Genomic DNA, 24,581 nt, shown 5'->3' with positions numbered 1-24,581 from the left:
AAAAGAAAATGTGTAAGAGCTCTACAAACATTGTAGTCAATTTATCTTCATTTGCTTTGTCGAAGACCGAGACTTAAGTCTTATCAAAAGATCTGAACATCTCTTCCACGCCGGGAAAAATTGATAGTTTACTATTGGAAGATGACCTTGACAAATAAGCTAGATCTCTCAGAATTAAGGAATACTTTCTAACAATGACAACATTAACACACAGGGGGACATAAGTGATCTCGACTCAGATGAAGAACGCGATGAAGTCGAAATTCCAAGATTTTAAGAAAAAAAGTTCATTGATTCCTAAACCCAGTAAATGTGCCACTTTAGAACACACTATAGATAATATTAAATCCAACGTAACATATCTGTCCACCTCCAATTCACAAACATTCAACAATTTATCATCTGAAGAAAATGAAACTGTGCAGTTGCTTAAAAAAAGAGACGACATAATAATAAAACCAGCAGATAAAGGTAGCGCTGTTGTCGTCATGGACAAATGTGATTATACTCGAGAGGCAGAACGTCAACTTTTTGATGAAAGATTTCATAAGAAATTAGACGCTCTGACCAAATTTCTAAATTCAACAAAATAGTCACCACAGACTTGAATATCATTTTTGAACAGGGTTATAATGGATGAAGACACATTTGAATACTTAAAACCTGAAAAATTAACCCGGGACGTTTTTATCTTCTGACCGAAATACACAAAGCCAATAATCCAGGTAGACCAATAATTTCCGCCAATGACCACCCATTCGGGAAAGATTTTGGATAAGAAAATTAAAAACGTTGGTACCAAATGGGATCAGTAAAAAGGTGTAGTTCATATCGCACTGTGCGCACGTATATATATATATATATTACGAGTTATAATGACTTAATAATTTCATTATTCAAAATCTTGATCTAAGTTACAATATATATATATAATGTTTCAGCTATGAAATTCCCTCAGGTCTTACCATTTAGTTAAATCTGTTATCATGACACAGAGAATAAAATATAATATTCCTTGTTGTCAGATTTAAATTCCTTTTAAAGGTTGACTAAAGTTCATGTTCCTGAAACTATCATTTTAAGCATTATATACTGCATGAAATCTAATGCCATAAACACTGAAAATTAAAGATTATTAATTAAAATAGATTAAACAAAATTAAGTGAGTCTACTATTTGACACACACACACTCTTTTAAGTAAATTCGCAAATAGATTAATCCTTGATTAATCGGATTTAACCTTTTATTAATTATAATTATGAAATAGTAGCTATAAGGAATTGTCCTTCACGACAGATATAGGTTAAAAACCTAGATGGAGAAAGTACTGATCATTGTATCTGTCCTGGTGTTTCTTCACTCTATCTATGCTTTATGTAAGTATGTTTCATAAATTGTTTCCTTTTGACCTTTTGGACAGAAAATCATCTTTAAATCAACCTTTTTGAAATAAACCATCGTACGTATAATCTTTTTTATGCAGACGGTAAACTGAAGTTGTACTCCTTCTTTTGTTGTTTGAAAAATTCCCCCCATTTTTCTAGATTTTTGGAACTTTGTCATTATTCATCAAAATTTTTAAAAGACGCTTCCAATTTTATGTAAGCATTTCGTTCTGCAGTTTTTTTTAAAAGACAGTTTACTTGCCCTAAAATGCAAATACATGTATAGATAAAATCGTGTTTCTAGGCTAATTTCGTGTGTTTAACATAATAGGGGTCAAATTTTATGACCAGAATGAAGCTTATTTTGATCCTGAGAAATTCAGCTATCAGTAGACTTTTCTGGTAACTCTGGTTCTGGTAGAAATATTGTAACTATTATGATTTTTCTATAAAAAAAGATATATATATAGGAATGTTTAATATAATACGAACCGGTGTCGTTTTGTGAGTTAGCAATGCTGTCTTATGTTATTACTCCAGATTCCAAGATGGGGCGAAATTCTGAATTTAAGGTAAATAATTAAAAAACCCTTAGATGTGTTACAACTTGTAAATGACTTGTAGAAAGAATACAACATTATTTAACCATCTACCACAAATTTTTCGCGTGTGATTAATTTTGTCCTTTAATAAAAAAAAAAGTAAAGCTGAAGGCCCAATGTTTTGCATAGATAGTTAAAAAATGTATACTTTATAAAACATTATTACTCTTCATGATCTGCAATAATAAAAACAGACATTAGTTTTTAACAGTAATTTTGTTGATAAGAGTTATGATAGTATTTTATCCGTATCTTTATACTTGTGGAAGAAGTTGATTGAAATTCAGTACAGGTCAGTCAAGAATCTACTTCGTCAAAATTATCTCCCCATTATACCATTTTTTTTTCACTCATGAAAATAGAGGCAATTGTTGGGATCACGCGCTGTCAGCTCTTGAAAACCGATAAATTCACATGGTATCGTTACGATCCATACATGACAGTATATTTTAAAAGACAAATGTATCTGCTAGCTCTTATCATTCGATGTACTTTTATGCATTTAAATTGTAAACCTAAAATTATTGTCTGATTGGTTGTCAGTGGTAATTTTCGAAAGTTTGAAAAGCAATAAATATATTCTATTAATATATTTCGTGGAAGGACAGACTAGTAATTGACAGAGGTTGAAGATTTATTACCAAAGATAACATACCCTTTTCTTTAAATAATGTCAGTTAGTAAAAACCAAAATTGCTTAGGAGGAATTAAGGTAAGAGGAAATAACCGGTGTACTTGAAAATTCTGATTTCAATACATGTAGCAATTGTCGACGAGTAAAGTATGTCGTCGAAGGCTTTTTGGGGGGGGGGGTTTAATTCATGTAAAAAATAATTGATATGCCTAAATTATAATTCAATTCAATATTTTACTGGAAATAGCACAACAGAGGAGTGATCCAAATACAGATACATGTATGTGTCGATAAAGGATTGGTATCTGGTTTCAGCAACGAGCAAAACCCATACTGTATAGTCAGCTATAAAAGGCGGGACATGACAAAATGTGCAACAGTTTAAATGAAAAAACCAACGGGCTGATTAAGATAATCAATAAACGAAAACCAAATATTACAAAAGCACAAACGAGAGCCGCGGAATTCCAGGCTGTTGACTTGGAGCAGGCACATATAGATTGTCGCACGCCGGGGTTAAACTTGTTTTAGCTTCATCAAATTATTCACCAATAAAAAGGAAGAAATCGGTAAATTCGTTGTGGAAGAACAATTATATACCAAATGAGTGAGACTTCTTTGTATAGTATAAACCTCACACTGACGTACAGCGACAAACTATTTATCGCGTATACCATTGATGCGAGAATAATGCATGTGGACAATTTATAAACGAAACTCGAATATTGCTGTGCAATATTTCCAATGAAATAAAGTATTCCGGTTCATGTCAGCAAATTATCCTTTTACAAGCAATACTTTTTTCCTCTAATGTCTATTACGGGATATCAGTGCAAAACCGATGACGCGAGAAAAATTGAAAAAAACCTCTTCTTATGAAAAAGTCTACAAAATAAATAGTAGAACAACGCCGGATGACGATACTGATTAAAAGTTATTTCTTATCAACAGTCATACATTTTCTTAAACTGTGTTATTAGAAGTATACATTATTAGAAGTATACGTGCACAGTGACGGATCCAAAGGGGGGGGGGGTCCGGTGGGTTGGAACCCCCCTTTTTTTTAGACGATCAATGCATTTTGAATGGGGACAAATGGTTGGAACCCCCCCCCCCCCCCCCCCCCCCCCTTTATCCTGAGTTGGAACCCCCTTTTAAAAATGGCTGGATCCGCCCCTGGTGCAAATGCATGATGTTTAATATTCTTTCTTTATTGAGATAATTGCGGTAGAATTTTGTGAAACTGAAAGATGTTATTTTTTTTTATCTTTGCTGCATTATTGAACAAAAATTAGAAATTATCATGTGCATACAAAATCTAAAGCTCTTTCATTTCACCAATTTTCGGAGTGTTCCACATAGTCCTTAGCATCTTACAATTTCCCAAAGTATACCTTTTTTCCACATCTAGGTTTTCGAATACGCCGGTCTGCTCTTGTCACGCGAACTTTCAATACAGAAATATTGTCTTTTTGTGGATATAACGATTTAAAAGTTGTGTCTGTGCAGGTTAAATATTTAAGATAAATATTTTTACAAAGTAGGTTATTCGTTAAAAGATTTTTACTATTTTTTTTAATTTTAAGAATAGGTCGTCTTGATTTTTGTACATGTATTTGCGGTGTTTTTGATGTTTTTGTATTCACTTTCCATTCGTTTACAAAGTGCTTAGGTCTGTTAGAATTTGCTTAGTAACTTGATTTCAAAAGTGTTAATTTTCGCAGCTTATCAATCGATTCTTTTGGTATTTGTTTCCTTAACTTTGTTTACCTAGCTGAGTACACCAAATGATAATTGGTGAATTCCAGAGAGGTATACAGCTAGTAGAAAAATAAATTGAGGTTGTTACTCCAGGAATTTATTCACACAGCAACATTTTAATTAAACCAACTTTACATAAAGCTCCTATAGACTCGTCGTTTGCTTATATTAGGAGGAAAATGATACCATTTAATTTATATGGCAATTTTGTTTTTTATTTCAATTCATTTTTATTGTTATATTCACCAGAACGTTTTCTTGTGAATTTATATTTAATATCGTCCTTGCTGAAATTATTCTAAATACATGAACACCTATTATTTCTCAAACAACAAAAAATCACAAAACACACAATCACATTTAGTTCTAGTACACTCACCATGCTTTATTCATAGTTTAATAAAGTTTGTGTTACATGTAGTCTTTGTTTCACGATGTTTACAAGTTATTCATACAGTCACCTGTCATTTTCTAAAATAGTCACAACAAATGAAAAACTGTATATTTCTAATACAGAAATTTAAAGACAGACCTCAAATTTCACCACTGTACGGTTCGTGATATTTGTGGTTTCTTTCTTTAGTACCGTTCGTTGCAAATTCTTGTACTGGTCGCGTTTTGACTATTCAAAGTTGAAATATAGAAGAAATAAGATGTTTCAAATGCGTTACAAATTTTCAAAGATTTTTAAAATTAAATTTATATATATATTTAATATCATATATCGACTCTTTGTTCGTCGTTGTTTACCACTCCAGAACGCATGTAACGTACGGAATCAACTGTACGGCGGTTATACCCCGTGTCTATGATCATTTAAATATATGTAGATTGCATCCAAACACAACGAAACATTTGTTAAAAGAGCTGAAATATTTTATTTTCAGACGAAGTCACAAACCTAGCATGTGCACCTTCAAGCTCCACAAGCCTTATCTTTACATGGGACAGACCAAGCGATCCAAGCAGAGTTGTTCAAGGATACATTCTGAACTTGGAAAGAACTGACAACTTGATTGTTGACGCACTCCCGGTATGTATTTACTTTTAAACCCATTTGCAACGAGTGCTTAGATATCGAGGATCACGCGTTATGATAATCATGTGACAAATCACGAGTAACGAGTTCAGAAATTCTGTCTTTCTGATATTGGAGTGCAGCGAGATGACGGAAGAATTAATATTTTTCAGATTATATAAAATCGGCCTTCAATAGTTGCTAGTTTTATGTATTTGATATATTTAAGGTTCTGCATAACAAATGGACAATTATGGCTGTGTTTACACCTACAAAATTACTTCGAGTACAGACAAATTTGTGCATTTGGAAAAGTTTTAAATATCCACTAGATATATATAAAAGTTATTTGCATTTTTTGTTCAAGAAAAATCAAATATTTTTTTATTATGGTTTTGGCCGTTTTGGCTCTCATGTACTGTACTCGTGATCATATTTTCCTCCATTTAGTACAATGTTGGTGCATCTCATAGTACATATTTCTAGCTGTGCTTTCTAAATCTTCACACATATTTGAATGACAGTTGATGTCTTTGCTAGTACAGCCCATAATAAGCTGAAGGAGTTTGCCTTCATTTATAATGTTTTCGTACATAGATTTTTCCATCTCATCTTTTTAAATATTTAGATAAGAAAATGTGATATGAGTGCCAATGAGACAACTCTCCATCCAAGTCACAATGTATAAAAAGTTAAAAATTGTAGGTCAAAGTACGGCCTGCAATACGGAGCGTTAGCTCACAATGAACAGCAAGCTATAAAGGGCCCCAAAATGACTAGTGTAAAACAATTCAAACAGGAAAACCAACGGTCTAATCTATATAAAAAACGAGAAACACATATGAACCACGCCAACAAACGACAACCACTGAACAACAGGCTCCTGACTTAGGAAAGGTGCATAAAAATGAAAAAAAGTTCAATGCCAATTTTTTTTTACTATGTCCCTATTACGCTTCCGTATAGTTCCTATCAATCTTTTCCATTCGATTTTCTTAATTGGATATTTTATGTAGTAGCTACATGACTTTAGGTTATACTTGGAAAGAGTTTTCCCCACTCTATTGGTAAAACCATTTCCTCTATGGTCAACAAAAAACTATTCTTCTGCGCAGAATTTCCCACTCTAAGGTTTCTGTGTTTCTTGCAATGTTCACAAAGGAGGTAAGTACTAGTATATTTTTTCCATGGTAATATTAAAGGGTTCTGTTCCTACCAAAGTGTAGACAGCCGTATTTGATGTATTATTACATTCTTACATGTAAACCATCCCTTGGTAGACTATATATAGTTGCCCTACCAGTTCTTGTTCTTTCTGCGATATCTACCTGGTTTGTTCGTTTCTGTTTATAATAAGATTTTTTGGTCTCATGTGTTCTGTTGATGGCATATTCTTCAATTGTTAATTTTGTTACTTATAGAATTTTGGCGTTTTGATATACAGCTTTAGATTTATTTGTACATTTTTTGTTTAATGTCTGTTCATGAAGGTTATTGCTGCATTTACAGCTTGTCTGAGAGGGTCTAGACTTTCCTTTATTTCATTTGCTCTCTTCTGCTTGCATTCGTACAAGGTTATGTGTGGTATTATAATCTATATGGTTAGACTCCATTATGACTGATTATGCCCTGCATGATGCTAGTTGACATTCTAGCTGCTGTGTATTTCCATTTTCCTTGTATTTATTTTGTCTGTTCTGCATTGGCGTGTATCATTATTTCCATTGGTTTGTATATCTTGTTTTATTGGCTTCAATGTACTGCATTCTACTGATACTTCTTGATCTTCTGGACTAAATTCTAGATTATTATCTTCTAAAGTTTTGGTTGTGACAGAAGTTTTTTGTGATAAAGGTTTTGTATCCAATGCAACGTAGCTCTTGCATGTATACTGATCTTCGTCAATTTTGCCTATCAAGTCTGGAGTAATGCCTTCATATGTGTGGTGCATCAAATGGTTACATACTTCACAGTCTATGATTATTACTGGTTGCGTTCTCTGATTGCATATTCCGCATGTTATATATATATACACTAAGTGTTACTAGCTTTTCTGTTCTGCTATAGCTTTTCCCTATTTAGTAGTTTTATTTGTATAATGTTGATCTTATGATCCATCTCTTAGGTAAAACTTTTATTGTATTTATTGTATTAATATAGACAATTTCCTTTTTTTCTACAAGTATGAATCGTCGTTCTACAGTGGCATACTCATACATAGTAGCATGACCAATGCGCTTTATACAAATAAACACATGCAACCACTTAAAACTCATATCAACTAAAGAAATGTCATTTTTGCATCAGTTCATGCATGTAAAAACGTGTCAACCAAATGGTTTGCCCTTGATTCACTTCAATGTTGACATTCTTTTCTTTTTAATAGCTGAACACGCCTAGTTCATGCGTAACCCATCTCTAGCTAAAGGGTTCAATTGAAGTTCACATGAATACGGATTTAATGAGGTCGAATTATTCACTTGCAAGTGAATAATTCATTAGCGATGTTTCTTTGCTTATTTTGTCAAAACTGAACCAAACTGGCTGCTAAAAGCGAATTATTATATCACTATTTCACTTTCATTAATGATTGAACAAAAAAAAATCATATTTTATTTTTTTCTATATCTCGTAGCTAATGCCCCTTTAAGAGAAAGATGATAATTTATCTGTATAAAATCATCATTGATCCATGCATAAAATACTAGTTTAAAACAGTCTATAGCAAAAGCGCTTAAGACTAATGTTTTAAACTTTGAATATACGAAATATACTGATAGAAGCGTTCATCGGCAATGTATGGAGACTATGTCCAATATGAAGGGTACATTAAAGCACTATGCGATAAATATTTAAAAAGGGTTGAAGCACTACGCAGTAAAGTATCCAAGAAAATAAAAGATAGATAGCCAAGTAAGTACTGAGACCTTCAACCAATATGTCATGAGAAAAACCTATCCTTATATGGAGTCCAGCTCTTAACATGCCATAGATAGTGGCCTTTCCTTTACTTTCAGTTTTTCATCAATATCATTTGTATTCTTTTCATTTCTGGTTATACCTAGATGTTTTGCAAATGTACTTCTACCTATCTGACAGCTGCCAATATGCGCTACTCTTTCCTGCTTGGTATTGTAGCATACAAGGTCCGATTTTTGTTGATTTATTTTGACTGGGTCTCTCTGTGTATGGTGGTATGCAATGTCCATGATACCCTAATGTTCACTGCAGAGAGTGCTAATATGTCATCTGTACATGTTGGTGTAGAAATTCATATTGTCCCCAGACGGCTTCCTTACCCATTTTCTATTACACATACCAAAAAATACTAAAAAACTCGTGCCAGCGAGGCTTCCACATTAGCTTTTATCATATCAAGCTCTATCGTTTCATCCAGCGAGGCGTCCCTACTAGATTGTTGTAATCTTGTATAATCTTCTAGTGATCCTGCAAGGGAGGCGTTCCCACAAGCTTTATTCATTTTAAGCCTGATCGATTTATCCAGCAAGGCATCCTTACAAGATTATTATAATCCTACCAGCGAAGCGTCCCCACTAGTATAAATCTGTCCAAACCGTAATGTTTTGACCAGCTAGGCGTCCCACGGAAACTCTGAGGTAAGGCTCCGTTTTTGCAGATTTCGATAGCCAGCGAGGCGTCCTCACTAGCCTGCAGATCATTATCTTGTGCATGAAATACCAGCGAGACCTCCCAACTAGTTTGCTCTTTCATTATTGTGCTATATTATTTTAGACTTTTTTGGCTATTTATTTTACCAACTTTATTCAGTATAATTTTATTTTGATTCATTGATATATATATTCCACTTTTTTGTAAAAATTCCCACATTATTAATCCTTTTATCTAGAAAAGTTTTAACACTTAAATATTTATTTTGTGTGTTCATGTTTTATATTTTTATCACTGTCTGTGTGTATATTTCGTTTAACATGTGATGTAAAGCGCTTTGAGTAATATTGTTTTAGATTTAGCGCTATAGAAAAATTGTAATAATAATAATAATAATATTCTTTTATTGTATTTTGCAGTATTTCTTTAGTATTCCTATGACTTAAATACTATTAACTCTCCGTACATTGCTTAATTTGTTGTTCAAGAAGCTTATTCATTTGTGACCAGTTCCCTTTATCTATTCATAATAGCTGCTATTTCCCGTAAGTGTGGTAAAAAAATCCTGCCTACCACGACCATTTACTTCGGGGATGTTGTGTGAAAAAGGTTTATGCGATACTGCTGATTTTTTACAACTTTAATTTCTTGCATAATATGAAGTTCTCGGGCAAAGTCCATGTTTATCTTTTTGATCTTTTGGCTCTTTATTTGTACCTACTATGGTTAGCAAAATATTTTGTCATTGCCACTTTAATGAGTTCATATCAAATCTGTAAAATTTAGAGTTATACTATAAAGATAATTCAAATAAACTCAAAATTAAATGACGCGTCCAAAGAGCCATTTTTGTGGCATATTTTCTTGATTCTAATTACCTTCTATGGTTATATGATTTTTATTTCAGCAATTGGACGTAAATGACTACTTTGTAGAAACTTACACATACGGTGGTCTCGGGGAATATGGTATCTACACCTTATCTCTTTACACATATACATCATCTGGTAATGAACCTACACAAACAATAGAATGCCAGACATTAACGGATGGTAAGGAGTTTAATTTTTCGTACTTCATTATATACCACTCTCTCAATGTGCCCTTTATATATTAGTATTCAAAATACACAATTTTTACCATATACTGTACATCAACTTGTTTTTCAGGATACTTTTTTTTCTCGCGTTTAGCTCTTTTTGCCACTATTGATTTATTTACATAACATAATTCATAACAAGCTTATTGAGTCTCAGTACGAGCACCAACATGTTCATTGAAAGTTAGAAATCAATATCAAAACTATGAATGTTGACAAGAACTAATACCAATGTTGTATATACATGTATTTTAGAAAAAAATTATTATAAATCTAAGAGTATTCAAAGTATAATATTATCGTATGCCTGTTTCATAATTAGTGCCAGGTACAATTAAGTTTATAACTAATCTAATACTTTCAAAAAACTAGGTTTGAACGTTCTTGATAAAGGTAAATCCAGAAAAGCGCTTCGGACATGCGGAAATTATGACGTGTTACTTTCATTAAATGATATTAAAATATAAGAAAACAAAGCTTTTTAAAAGCTAAATTGACTTCCTTCGCGAAACTTCATCCTTTACTAACATGAGCAACACGATTGGTGCCACATGTGGAGCAGGATCTGTTTAACATTCCGGAGCACCTGAGATAACCACCAATTGTTGGTGGGGTTCGTGTTGCTCTATCTTAAGTTTACTATGTTGTGTTTTGTGTACTATTGTTTGTCTTTTGGTCTTTTCCTTTTTAGCCATGGCGTTGTCAGTTTAATTCGATTTATGAGTTTGAATGTCTTTTCGGCATCTTTCGCCTCTCTTTTAGTCAATGTCATATCAATATATATACAAATATGAAACTAAATATTTGTAGTTTTGTAGCCATACTTGAATTTAAAAAAAAAGGTGCACACAGAACAGTACAGTTACGTTTTCTCTTTTTATAGGTGGACCATAGACTTATTATTACCTTTATTTATTTACTACTAGAGATGTCCGAGCTTGCGACATAACATATACTATACTTAAGCATATGACCTATCGTATCTCCCATACACGTTTATTTGTAAAAAAAATTATTTTGAAATTGAGAATCATTTGGTGAATGGGAGATAATTAACTTTCAATAATAATGTTATATCCCTCGTTACATCGGATACTCAACATCTGACGTCTCTAAAAAGGGGTTACATAAATCATTGCAAGATAATCAAGGTATGGTGTGAGCATCAAAATGTTTATTGAAATAAAGAATTCATTGTCGTAACTATAAATGTTCACATAAACTATCATAAATGTTGTATATACAAGTTTATTGAAATATAAAAGTACTACAAATCTTAACAATGCAATGTAGAATATTATTGTATACTAGTTCCAGCACAAGCGCCGGATACAGTGGAAGCAGTTGGTATATCATACACTGAAATTGAAGTAGACTGGACAGAAATAGCAACGAAAGATAGAAATGGGGTTCTCTTAGGTTAGTCATTATTTAATTAAACGGAATACGATTATAGAAATGTAGATTCTACCACAATACACCGTGGAGCTCAAAAAAAACAATTTCGTTATTTACGGCACAAAAAAGTACATTAAAAACTCATAAGTCGAAAGAAACTGACAAAACCATTGAAAAGAACAATGTTATCAAACGTTGATTTTTAAAGTTTGTTATAAATAATAAATGGGTTGAGAAATGATTAGATTTAAATGGCTTTCAAATTTAGGAACAACAATTCGATTGTTTCAAACTGCCAAATTCCGATTGAAGTACATTTCATATATGAAATTATTTTGAATTTTATGAATAGGTTATCTTTCCAAAATTTATAAGATGAGAAAAATAATTATTGTTTAACTTCGGTTTATCTTGGCAAAACTTTCTATCGGTTTATTTTGGCAAAAAACATTCTATCCAATTCAACATTCTTTAACTAGTCACATTTTCGTTAATTAAAAAGTTTGATGAATATATTGTTCCCATATCTTTAGGTTACAGAATAATATATTATAAGTTTGTAAGCGCTTGGCCAAGCAATATTACAGTGGACAACACAACTCTTCAACATACTATAACTGGACTTGATTTTGATACATATTACTATGTTGGCGTCACAGGATTTACTAGTGCTGGAGATGGTCCCGTGACAACTGACACCAATAAGACTTTAGGTTAGTAAAATTCTATTTTACAGTAATGTAAATAAAGGGATATTGGTGTATTACTTCATAACAGATAATATTAATATACTTTTGACAAAAGCAGCAAAGTAACATCGCTTTTACTGCCTTAATCATCTCAATGTCGAAATGAGGTCTCTTACACGGAGCTCACAGTTCAAGACGGCTCGAAGCTTTTGTTCAACGGATGTTTGTGATACATGTCATTAACGCTACATCTGTGCCAAGAAAAACACAAATGCAGGTTAACATTAACAAATTACAGACTATAATGGGCAAAGAAATTTAACAAGTTCTGTTATAATTTGTTCATCAACCAACTGTTATATACGAAAAAAACCCAAAAAACCCAGACAAACACAACCACTGTTATAATTTGTTCAACAACCAACTGTTATATACGGGAAAAAAACCAGACAAACACAACCATCGGACAGATCACGATGTATCTTAGATATCTTGTCTGAAGATAATGTAGGTTCTTCAAATCCACAAAAATGAATAATTCAAAATCCAAATGTTACATGTTGTATATATACCATCTTTTTCTCATTGGTATATTAACTCTGACCTTTTTGCCAGAAATGTTTGTCAATACATTTAATGAATACACAAGTTACCCTTGAGGTCTCTTTTGTAAATATATATTTCACAATTCAATCTTTAATACAGAGTTGGAACATAAATACACTTCTCGTCAAATGAAAAACAGTATTTTCCCTTCCATATTTCTGAATATGTGGCTTTTGATGCAATATAAAAAGTAAAAAGATGATTTTTAGTTCCTATTGTTAAATTTTTACTCTTTGACCGGTGGGGTGTTTCTTTGGTCCCTTCTTACGGTGTGTATATTTCCCTGCTTGCGTGGGTTTACTCCTGGTTTGCCTACATTTAATTATTCCAATCATCTATCATGTTGTCTATTGGTTAAGAAAACAAAAAAGACAAAAGGATTAATGAGCAAACAATTGTAAAGTCTGTTCCAACTTTTAAGGTATATATTATCTGTGATTCATTGTAAAGTTCAACTTTTATTTGTGTGAATAATTTAATGTCAGTTCAATAAATTCATTTAACAGACAACTAAATTAATAAATATAAATAAAAAAATGGCATTCATTTATTAAAGTGTTAATAATTCATCATTAAACTTTTTAGTGGTAATGATACAAATACACCAATGTATAACAAAGTTGTCTTTTATAACAAACATAATTTATAAAATCTATGAAGAAAATTTATAAATTCATTGCAATGAGAAAATAAATAAACCACTATGTAAATAAGTAATATGTATAAGATGAAAATTTCTAAATTATTTATTTATATTTCAAAAGTAAAAAAACAATAAATTTACAAGTCACAAATCGCAAATTTTATTATATTTCACACAGTCATTCAGTTCAAATGAAGTACATGACATGCTGCATCAGAGCATGTTAGTGTCTGTCTTTCAGTAGCCTAAGTTTGGAGTCTGTAATTACTCTGTATTGGCGTCTTTTTGTAGGACGGGCTGCTCTTGCTGCAAACTGGATAATTGTACATTCTGTTAATGCTTGGGTCTTCTGGTTCAATGATCTCGAAGATGTTGTTGTAGGCATATCGAAGTCTCCTCTTAATCTTCTTGTGTTATTTTTCCATGTGGTTATTTGTGCGGGGTCCTTCGGTTAAGCAGTAGTTCAATAAAAACGGTATCCTTTAACCCAAAACTCTGTCATGTAGTCGATAAGTATTGTTGTAGTGGGTACGTTGTCAGCTTCATCGATGTCCTCCAAAGTTGTAAGAGTTGATGAAACTTGATTTTAAAACTTGCCTCTCGTGATTATTGATTGAAACAAGAAAATACATTTATTTGTTAGAATTTATTGTTTTATTCTATATTCAAATTTAAAGAATGAAGTATCTACAAACATTAAAAAAGAAAACACGTAAATGAATAAAAAGAAATTTTAAATGGCACTCGTTTTATTCTTTTTTTTCCAGAATTTTACTAACAATTTAGAAATGTTTTTAATATATTGTCACAATAATAGATATTTCTATATTTTCAATTCTATATGAAAGCAATCCTAGAATTATTAGCCTTTGCGCCAGTAATATATATATTTTGTTATAAATATTTGTAAAATTCAATGGATTTTCTTTCTAAATTTCTTTGGTATTTCCAAAAATTGCACATATTTTGTTAAATATATTTGTCACATTTCCCTTAATTTAATAGTAGAATTAAAAGAGGTACGAAAGATACCAGAGGGACAGTCAAACTCATAGATCGAAAACAAACTGACAACGCCATGGTCAAAAATAAAAAGACAAACAGACAAATAATAATACAGATGACACAACATAGAAAACTAAAGACTAACCAACACGAACCCCACCAAAAACTGGGGGTGATCTCAGGTGCTCCGGAAGGGTAAGCAGATCCTGCTCCACATGTGGCACCCGTCGTGTTGCTTATGTTATTACAAATCCGGTAAATAGTCTAATTCGGTAAGTCACATTCGTGAAAAGGGAAGGGTATTGTAGTTACGACATAAGGAACATATCCGATATCAGAATTAAGTGTCCTTTATATACATGTGTAAGTAAACTTAGGAACAAAATATGACAATTATTCAGAAATAAACAAAACAAAAAACAACAAAAAACTGTTAAAACAACAAAACACCTTATGTTTTTTATTAACCTGCAATTAAATGTAGGCAAACCAGGCTGACACCCTTGCTTGCTATGTCCGTGACTGTAGTGACGTTTAAGATTTCAGTGAACGTAATCTATGTATCACTGTTAAATTAGTAAGTCAGAGATTTTGTTACCACAAATTAATTAAAACGTTTACTAAATTCTCTCATAGATACATGTACACAGATTTGATTTGACAATTTGGCTTTTCGTGTAGAAATTCTATTAGAATCAGGATATCAAATTCCAATTTTTTACGGAATGTTGTTAGTAGAGCTCGTAAATTAAGATACGATCCACGTAAACGTATTGATACTTTAAATAAACTTATTCAGGTCTGAGGACACCACTGTCCCAGGCTAGGGGGATGGTTGGCGCCTTCAAACTAGTTTAACCCTGCCACATTCTATATGTGCCTGTCCCAAGTCAGGAGCCTGTAATTCAGTGGTTGTCGTTTGCTGCTGTTTCTCATAGTTGTTTGTCGTTCATTATTTTGTACGAAAATCAGGCCATTTAGTTTTCTCGTTTGAATTGTTTTACATTCCTGATGTAACTGACGTATAATTAAAAATTAAACTTCTACTGTTTTTTTTTTATACGAATAAGAAATTATAGGTGGCTCTATGTTATCAAAATATGGAGGTATAAAGTTTTGAACGGTAGAGTCATGAAATATACTAGAAAAATTAATAAAATCAATACCTCTATTAATGTATTTCATTTTTATAAAATACTTTTTATGATCTTCAGGTTTGTCAATTTTAGGGAACAGTCTATGGTGACAAAAGGCTGTATTAATTCGTGTACACTCTTATTTTGGACTGAAAACCGATACTGTATCTCACTCGTTAAAAATATAATGTAATTTACTATTTGGTATTTGACCCAGTTTACATAATATTTGATGGCTACCATTGTTTTTAAATATAGATAAAAAAATCATCAAGTATAAAATTAGAACGATGTTTATTTCGTTAATTGCGGTTAATGCGTTTGCCATGAGATCTTTGATTGTGTTGTCGTTTATCAACAATAGTCATGATATCAATAGAGGAAGTTTTAGATATGTTCCTTTGGCCCATGATATTGTCATTTAGACTTAGGGAATACGCTGTCTGTAGTCGTTTACTCCAAGACAGTTTGCAAAGTTTACGGGAATCTTCAAACTGTTTATGTGATTTCCTGGTTGTTTCTTGACGGTTTGAAGTGGTTGGAATTTTATAAATTTAATATTGTGTTTGTGTTTTTCTAAATGTTGGTAAATTAAACTTTTGAATTTCTTAGGTCTGCGGAAGCGGTATAGATGTTCTTGTGTTCGTTTGAAAAATTCACGCCCAGTTTGCCCTACATATTGAATACTACATTTCGGTTTTGTTCATGTTACAAGATATATGAGGCTTTGGGTTTTTCAAGTAATGTCATATGAAAAGGAAAAAGAAAAAGTTCTTTCGTTCACTGATGAACGAACAGTATTATCTGAAGATAATCTGGAGCAGGTTTGTCATTTCTGGCATTGCACGGGAATATTTGTGGATATCCACGTGCATTTTTGACTGTTTATATATAAACCAAGGAAACTTAAAAAAAACAGTGCATTAATAATATAGCCTTTGATGTAGGAACGGTTCGTAATTCACTCGAAGATGAATATGTTCTAAATTGGTCAGCCAATACTTGGTTATATTTTATGAACATTTATCTCAGTCGAACAAAATTGTTTGAATTTTCCTTCTAACTTTTATTCATTCAAAATATAATAAAGTGTTCTCGACCGATGGAATTGTAAGATTGGATGATTATTAATTGTGAAGAATGTATGTTAACATGTTCTTAGTGAGGAATTTTCAACAAGCGAGTTACAACTGCCCTTAAGCACATTTATCAGCTTGGCAGAATCTTTGATTGAAACCGATTAAAAACTGCATTTTGAATTAAAAACAAGAACACGAATTTCACAAACGTGACCCCTTCTCATCCAATGAAAAGTCAGTTTTTTTCCTTCTAATTTTCATAGTACAAATGCTTTAAATGAATGACTTTTCATTGTAGATTAATTATGAAAGGGAACTCTTAATAACTACACTAACGAAGTGTACAATCCCCTGGGGCATTTTCCTTGGGAAATAGCCTACTGATTAAAGATAAGAGAATAGAATTATAAAAAACATTATTAATTTTGCAAATGTTTATCATGGTATATATATATATATAACAAACAAAAAATGAAATGGGGGCAAAGATGTAGGTAAAATAATCTTTTATTCAATTTTGATACCAGACATTCGAGTCAATTATAATTTTTTTTTCTTTCAAAAAAACAATGTCAGACTGCTGATATATAAAGCAAAGGATTTTTTTTGAAAAAAAACCACAATACATGCACATTCATCAATAAAAAGTAAGCATCTGATGCTGAATATACAAATTTCAAAAAGCTGATTTATATAACATTGTGTGCTTTTTAAAATCAAGAAATTTAAGGTATATAAGTATTGAATTTTACCTGAAGCAGAAAAAAAACTCAATGTTTGAACAATTTATCCTTTTTGTCCTCAGAAAACTGTGTTAGTGCTATTTCATTCCATCCACTGAAATGATCATTACCTATGTTATACATTCCTATTGTTAACCTAGTTAACACTTCTTTATAAAAAGTGAATTCTTATCAAGGTTTGAATATTACAATGGGGAAGGATAATTTGTAAGTCACTCGAAAGTGGGAATACGTTCTAAATTGGTCAGACAATACTTGGTCATGTTTTATGAACATTTAAAACCCTCGGCTACGCCTTGGGCTTTAAATCTTCATAAAACATGACCAAGTATTGTCTAACCTTTATATACCAGTGAGTAGATTTTACATAATTTAAAACTTATTGTTTGCGACTCCTTTTTACAAACACCCGTAAAACAAGAAGTCAGCAAAAATCATCTTTGATAATCAATTATAAGATTACTCGTGTTGTGAACATGCTGCTAAGTTGGATAGTCAATGAAAATGTATATGCTATAAAATTAAGAAATTGAAGTAATGCCTCTGACACTAAATGTCATAGTTTATACCGTTTCATTGACTTACCGTAATTTAAAATCCTCGGCCTCAATTCGGGCTTTAAAGGCTCATAAACTATATTCAATGATGGTCTAACCAATCAAGATGTTTTTTTTTTCCAATTGGTTTATTTTTAATTATATGAAGGAAGAGGAATCATCAAATTATTCACTTTGACTTCTTTTGAATTCTGGCAAACTGATAAATGTGCATCCGGTCAATTGTAATTCATTTCCGACTAAGAAACACGAAATGCTACAACATTATTGGTGGAAAAGCACCTCACTATATTCGGAAGTCAAATTAACTCTTATTATCATTAAAAATAATGTTTTTACATTAGACATGATGAATAACATTTTAGTTACTGAATAAACAATTCTTAAAGGGATGGAAACACACACACACAAAATCTACTCAGTTGAAAGAATTATCGTAAAAAATTAAGTTTTTATCTTTAATTTGTTAAAATCTATACTCAAAAATGTAAAATCCACTAGTTTAAATTAAAAAAATATTTTTTTATTTCCCGCCAATTACTGGGTAGCGACAGATTGCGCAGCTCTTTTGTATAGAAGGGTACAAAAGGAATAATTTGCTACGTCATCACTACTATTCCGGTTTAAAGAAAAGCATCCAATTTATCAACAGAAGAAATCTTTTTTTAATATTATATTACGTTATTATGCCGTTTTGTCCAACTATCAATTGTGTAAATGCAAGAGGGAAGTATGGGAAGAGATTTCCTTAAAATACCAGATCCATTGAAATCTAACAAGAAACGGAAACTCTGCAAACTCGCACCATTCCTACAGTATCCGAACTACAGCTTCTGAATATGCTTATGCAGCTCGATTTCAATTTTCAATTCATAACAGTTAAATGAGTGAGCTCAGGTTCAATGTTGTAAGCAACAAGACCCATCTGATTTTGGCTACTTTCGTTTCCATCTCGGTGTGTAAATAAATTTTTGGAAAGTTGCAGATGCTTGGACAGGTAAAATCGAAACAGTAGGTGTGACGTTACGGATAATACACGAATGGCTGTCTATATGGAGGCAGGAATTTGATTATTACAAAATATTGATTTATTTCATAATTTTCAACACAAATATTGCTAGAAATATATTAATATACTAGTAATAATTTTCTATTATTCGATGCAAATATTTTTTTTTATTTCTCTCTCCTTTAAATTTACTCTCAGAAATTCGTGTTTTACATAATATATATAAATATACACTTAACCTAAGCATCTGAATTAAAAAGTCAGATTTGTAATAATTGATTTTTGAAAATTTTTAGAACTTAAACGAAAGAAGTTAAAAACCAATTTTTCACAGAACAATTGAAGGTCTTTTCATTTTACATGTTGATAATAAAGTTTTAAAAGAACTTTTATACAAATCTGCAAAAAATATCTTACTAACAAAAAAAATCGTCTTCCTAAATATAAACGGCTTCAGAAGGTAAATTGTATTGCATAGAATTCAAAAATATATAGTTGGTAGTTCTTTTTTCCAAATAAGGGAGGTGATCAGTTACTTCCGTTTCAAAATGTCACTTTCAGAGTCAACTGATAGCTTACTTTTCTGTTTACAAAAACATTTGGTTTCTACGTATTTCCCTTTAAAATAAGAGAGATAGTTTTCTACTTCCGGTCTACACAATACTACTTCCGGTGTCATATAATAGCTAACATTACACTGATTAGAAATGTTTCAATATACTTTTGCTTGAAATGAGAGAAATAATTTGATTCTTCCGGTTTACAAAATATCATTTTCGGTTCATATGATAGAACACTTCAAAGTGATTCGAAAAATATATGGTGTCTCGGTACTTCAATATGAAATAAGTGCAAAAACCTAATTTCGCTTTACACAATGTCATTTCTGGTTGACGTTAAAAATCATGTGTGGTCCAAACTCATACAAAAGACCTTAAAGCTGTATCATGTACAAGTAGGAAGTTAAGGCAAAGGTCAAAATCTAGACCTCAGTATCAAGGTTAAAGATAAAGGATCACAAATCTAAAGACCCCAAGTCTCTAATATGTATGAATAACAAGTTATCCTACCAAACAACTTATTTTGAAAATTTAAGGGGAAAAACTCCTAAAAAGGTCACCAGAGCACTTAGACTCCTATGTATTGGCATTGGGTCAAGTCGTAACATTCAAATTGACAAAACATTATATCTGTAACTTTAACACTTTCTGAGGAGTTGTGAAATTTAGATCATGACTTTGACTTTTGACCTTGAACCTTGAACCTTGACCTTGAGAAGCGATAACAGGAAAACATTTAACTGAGAGATAACTCCAATGCGGAAATGTGTTCGGTTAACACGGCGAGTGTCCACAGCACAATTACTGTTCGATATCATATACAAAATTTGCTAAACAATAGCGACATTTCAGAAACAAAATTGGGGGGAGAAGAAGAAAAATAATCAGAACAAATCAAAAGGTCTTTTCATAGTAGTGGAAAGACCTTAAATGTGGAATTGTTAATACAAGAGAAGATGTTCCGAGACAAAATACGCCACCACCTTCAAAGTACAAAAGTATATACAAAATCCATACGGAAACTTTGAATACATTCTACCACAATTACACTCCGTCGATAATGCTATAAATCCAATCGAATATAAATATTTTTAGATGAGAACATCCTCGAGCATTTTCAGTTTAAATATTCAACTCCCCTAGAATGTATACTTCATGCCCAGTATACATTTGGCGAGGAATCACACTAGACAGTTCAATAAAGTGTTTTTTATACGAGTTAATGCAACTTTTGGTATTTGAAATGTTTCATGTTACCAAGACAAAGTTAAACTATCATTAGTCATTTCATTATTAATCGGTGATTTCGTCATGTATATTTATGAACGTTGTTCCACAATATTTGATTAATTCTAAACATAGAATAAAATAATAATTAAGTGTATGGAATCGTTATATTCTATAATTTTTTGTATAGAAGTCTAGATAGAATCAGTAAAACTTTCTTTTGAAAGATCATTTGCCTTATTTAATGAACTTCTAAAGCCAAAATTACTTTAGACTTTGCAGAAGATCATATTTTATATTCTGATGTGTGGATTGAATTCGGAAATACAACTTCCTTGATGTCTTCTCTTGTTTCATTGAGCTTCTATTGGAATCGATACGGAATTAGAACCCTCTAAAAAGTAAAATAACAAACTCCAAGGGATATTCAAAACGGAAAGTGCGTTATCAAATGGCAAAATTAAAAGCTCAAACACATCAAACGAATAGTTTTACTGTCCTACTGTGTGGAATCAACTCGGATGTTTTCTCTATTTTGACCATGGTGATGTACAGAATCAAATTGGAAACAGATTCATTTCGATATCTTTATTATTTTTTGCAGTCTTGCTGTTTGGATTAACCCGAAATACAGCCATATAGATGCTTTCTTAATGTTTTATCAATTTTTACTGTGCTGCATTGTGGAATCAACTCGAAAATACAGGGATCTTAATGTCTTCATTATTTTACTGTTCTTCTGAATGTAATTAATTCTAAATTCCACAACTCTATATGTCTTCTCTTGTTTCACTGTGTTGCTGTATTAAAACAACTTGGAAATACAGTCCTTTAGATCTCTTGTCTAGTTTAGCTGTGCTGCAGTAAGGAATCAACTCGAAAGTACATCCCTCTATGTGTCTCTTTTGGTTTAACCTTGCTGTTGTGTGGAAACAATTAGTAAACACATCCCTCTTCATGTTCTCTCAAGTTTTACTGTAATGCTTTTTGAAATCAACTCGGAATTATTGCCTTTTGGTGTTGCTTCTAGTTTTGCCGTGCGTCTGTGTGAAATCCATTCAGAAATACAGTTCGATAGATGATGTTTTTTTCTTGTTTTACTATGCTGCTATCTGGAAAAATCTTGGAAATACAGCCCGTTATATGTCTTTTTCTGTGCTGCAGCGGGGAATCAACCCTGAAATACTTCATTTCAGATATCTTTACTAGGTTACTGTGCTGCTGTGTGGATCAATTTGGAAATAGAGCCATATAGATGTTTTCTCTAGTTTTACTGTGGTGCATTGTGTGATCAACTTGGAAATACAATCATTTAGATGTCATCTTTAATGCACGTTACACCTTCTACATTATTATCTAGGACTAGATAAAAGTCACAAGAATATATACCATAATCAATAGCGCATTTACTCCATTTACTGATTGAGTAGACATTCATGTAATCAATAATTTGGTAAACACCTCTTGAATGTATATAATTACAAAGTAAAATTTGATCAAACATCAATTACATTTTTCATCGTTTGAAAACACATGTACACAGGAGTGATGATGAGGGAGCGACGCATTTGTTTTCATTAAGAAGTATATATTGTCAAACATTTCAAGGGAGAGTTGGTTTCGCTACCCATTCCTCTGACGGGACTGATGAGGCAAAAATTATTAAGAACCCTTTCAGCCAGAAGTGTAGGCCTCGGAAAGCTGCTCTCGGATGTAGCCCACCACTTTAAAGGATATATCTCGGGACTTTGATAATATTTCCATCCGGAGGATTTTGGAGATATTTTAAATGACAATTTAGCACAATTATACGTATTTTAACAATGAATAATCATGAAAAGAAGGAGACGATGTTCGAACAGAAAAAATATTAGGTATTTTGGTATCCAACACGCGATATAACCGAAATATTCGCGATATCTCGTTGACATCCCTTTTTTATGTCATTGCAGAAAGAAAAAAAATAATTGTAGATACTTTGTAATCAGATTCACAATTATGTTATCAAAGTAATGTTGAACAAATCAGTAAATAAAGTATAACAAAAATACCGAACTCCAATGTAAATTCGAAAAGGGGAAGTCTTCTAAAAACAGACAAAATCAAACTTTAGACTTTTTAAACCAACAGAGCGAATGGAAACAACTGTCATATTTCTGACTTGGTACAGAAAAGAGAGGCAAAAGATACGAGTTGGACATTCAAACTCGTAAGTCGAAAATATACTGACAACGCCATGGCTGAAAAAGAAAAAGACCAACAGACAAACAATAGCACACAAAACACAACATAGAAAACTAAAGACTGAGCAACACAAACCCCACCAAAAACTGGGGGTGATCTCAGGTGCTCCGGAAGGGTAAGCAGATCCTGCTCCATATGTGGCACCCGTCGTGTTGCTTATGTTTGTACAAACCCGGTAATAAGTCTAATTCTTTAGGTCAAATTCGAGAAAAGGGCGGACGGGATTGTAGTTACGACATTAGGAACATATCCGCTATCATCTGTGAAACGGATATTCCATAACGGTCAACCAACTCATGATGGCGTCCGTAAAACTTACGAAGGGATGATTTCAACTTCACGAATTGGAACTGTTGGTTTAATAGCTTCCTAGTAAGCTACAGCCATTTTCCGAAGTACATGGCTAGCTTACGGACACGGTCTATGTCACAAGTAACACCTGCTATACTATTAAAATACTTTACTGAATGCATGGATATTTTTTTTATTTCAGGTTTACCAACCAACCCACCCGGTATGTATCAACTTGTGAAAAAAAGCAAAAAGAGGTTGATTATTTTATATGAATTCGAATAGAAATGGTCATAACTGTAGAACATTATTCAAATGAGTATGAAAATGGTTTTAACTAAATTTACAGGGTACTATTAAATTTATAAAGCTTTTTTCTTAAAAGATAATTAAATTATGTCCCTGTTTCTCTCATAGAAAAAAGCGATATTCTTTGTTATAAAAGTACCGATACTTTTTATCAGTGTACAAATAAGCTCTGTTCCAATGGCTTTTTTTAATATATAAAAACTCATAAAAGATACAAGGCTTAGCTCAGAAAGACAGATGATTGTTTCAACTACAAAAAAACTTATAAATGTATCTCGGGTCAAATCAAACACATGGCCGAATCAATAACAAATTTGACGAATATTGAAAACCAGAAATTTCATAATACTACGCCAAATCTGCAAAAGCCATCTATATCTTGGGTTAAGGAAACCTTCAGGTTATGATTGATTTTAATAATGTATGAACACTCTATTTCTAAAAACGATATATGCAAAAGCATAGAAAAGCTCGTTTTGAACAATTAAACCACGAAAGAACATAAAATGCATAAAAAAGAAAATATCTTCAATATTGCACTTTATTTCATTTTACAGAAACGGTAACAAGATATTATTGTTACGAAGCTGTTCCTGGTATCCTTGTTTTTGGTTGGGACGAAATGCCATGTACTGTTTATGTTGGACTGATAGGGTTACTGCTTGTCTTCAATTTTATATTTTGTCTTTGTTGTTGTTTCCGTAAAAAATCAGACCCTGAAGATGACATGCATGGAAGAGGAAGAAGGAAATTTCAAAGAGAGTAAGTGTAATCACATAGATAAAGAGGAAGTAGTACGATTGAAATATAACTAAGTCAAATAATTATAAAAAATAACTCGTCAAAGATTAAACAACAACAAAAAATGAAAATAATAACAAATAAGTATAAAAATAGTACGAACAGAAAATAATGAGACAATGGTGAACGGAAAGGAAATTAAAAAATATTTTC

General features: G+C 32.1%; 1 protein-coding gene across 1 annotated transcript; it reads left to right on the top strand.

Annotated features, from left to right (window-relative positions):
* The first annotated feature begins 251 nt into the window (after positions 1 to 251).
* On the top strand, positions 252 to 24,393 carry LOC127712844 (protein sidekick-1-like). Its single transcript, XM_052219451.1, has 7 exons — positions 252 to 306; positions 5,272 to 5,417; positions 9,940 to 10,084; positions 11,443 to 11,550; positions 12,063 to 12,242; positions 23,521 to 23,541; positions 24,185 to 24,393. The coding sequence occupies exons 1-7, from the start codon at positions 252 to 254 to the stop codon at positions 24,391 to 24,393; spliced, it is 864 nt and encodes a 287-aa protein (XP_052075411.1).
* The last annotated feature ends 188 nt before the right edge of the window (positions 24,394 to 24,581 follow it).

The sequence above is a fragment of the Mytilus californianus genome, unplaced genomic scaffold (assembly GCF_021869535.1).
Source record: "Mytilus californianus isolate M0D057914Y unplaced genomic scaffold, xbMytCali1.0.p SCAF_8, whole genome shotgun sequence".
NCBI lineage: Eukaryota > Metazoa > Mollusca > Bivalvia > Mytilida > Mytilidae > Mytilus > Mytilus californianus.
Note: the sequence above shows the minus strand (reverse complement) of the source record. Positions and strands in the feature narration are given on the sequence as shown.

Bases quoted from the DNA above. Each gene is read 5' to 3' on its own strand.
- LOC127712844 (XM_052219451.1), top strand. From the start codon at position 252: ATGAAGTCGAAATTCCAAGATTTTAAGAAAAAAAGTTCATTGATTCCT. The intron at 5,418-9,939 runs GTATGTATTTAC...TTTTTATTTCAG, and splicing joins TGATTGTTGACGCACTCCCG to CAATTGGACGTAAATGACTA. The intron at 10,085-11,442 runs GTAAGGAGTTTA...ATTGTATACTAG, and splicing joins ATGCCAGACATTAACGGATG to TTCCAGCACAAGCGCCGGAT.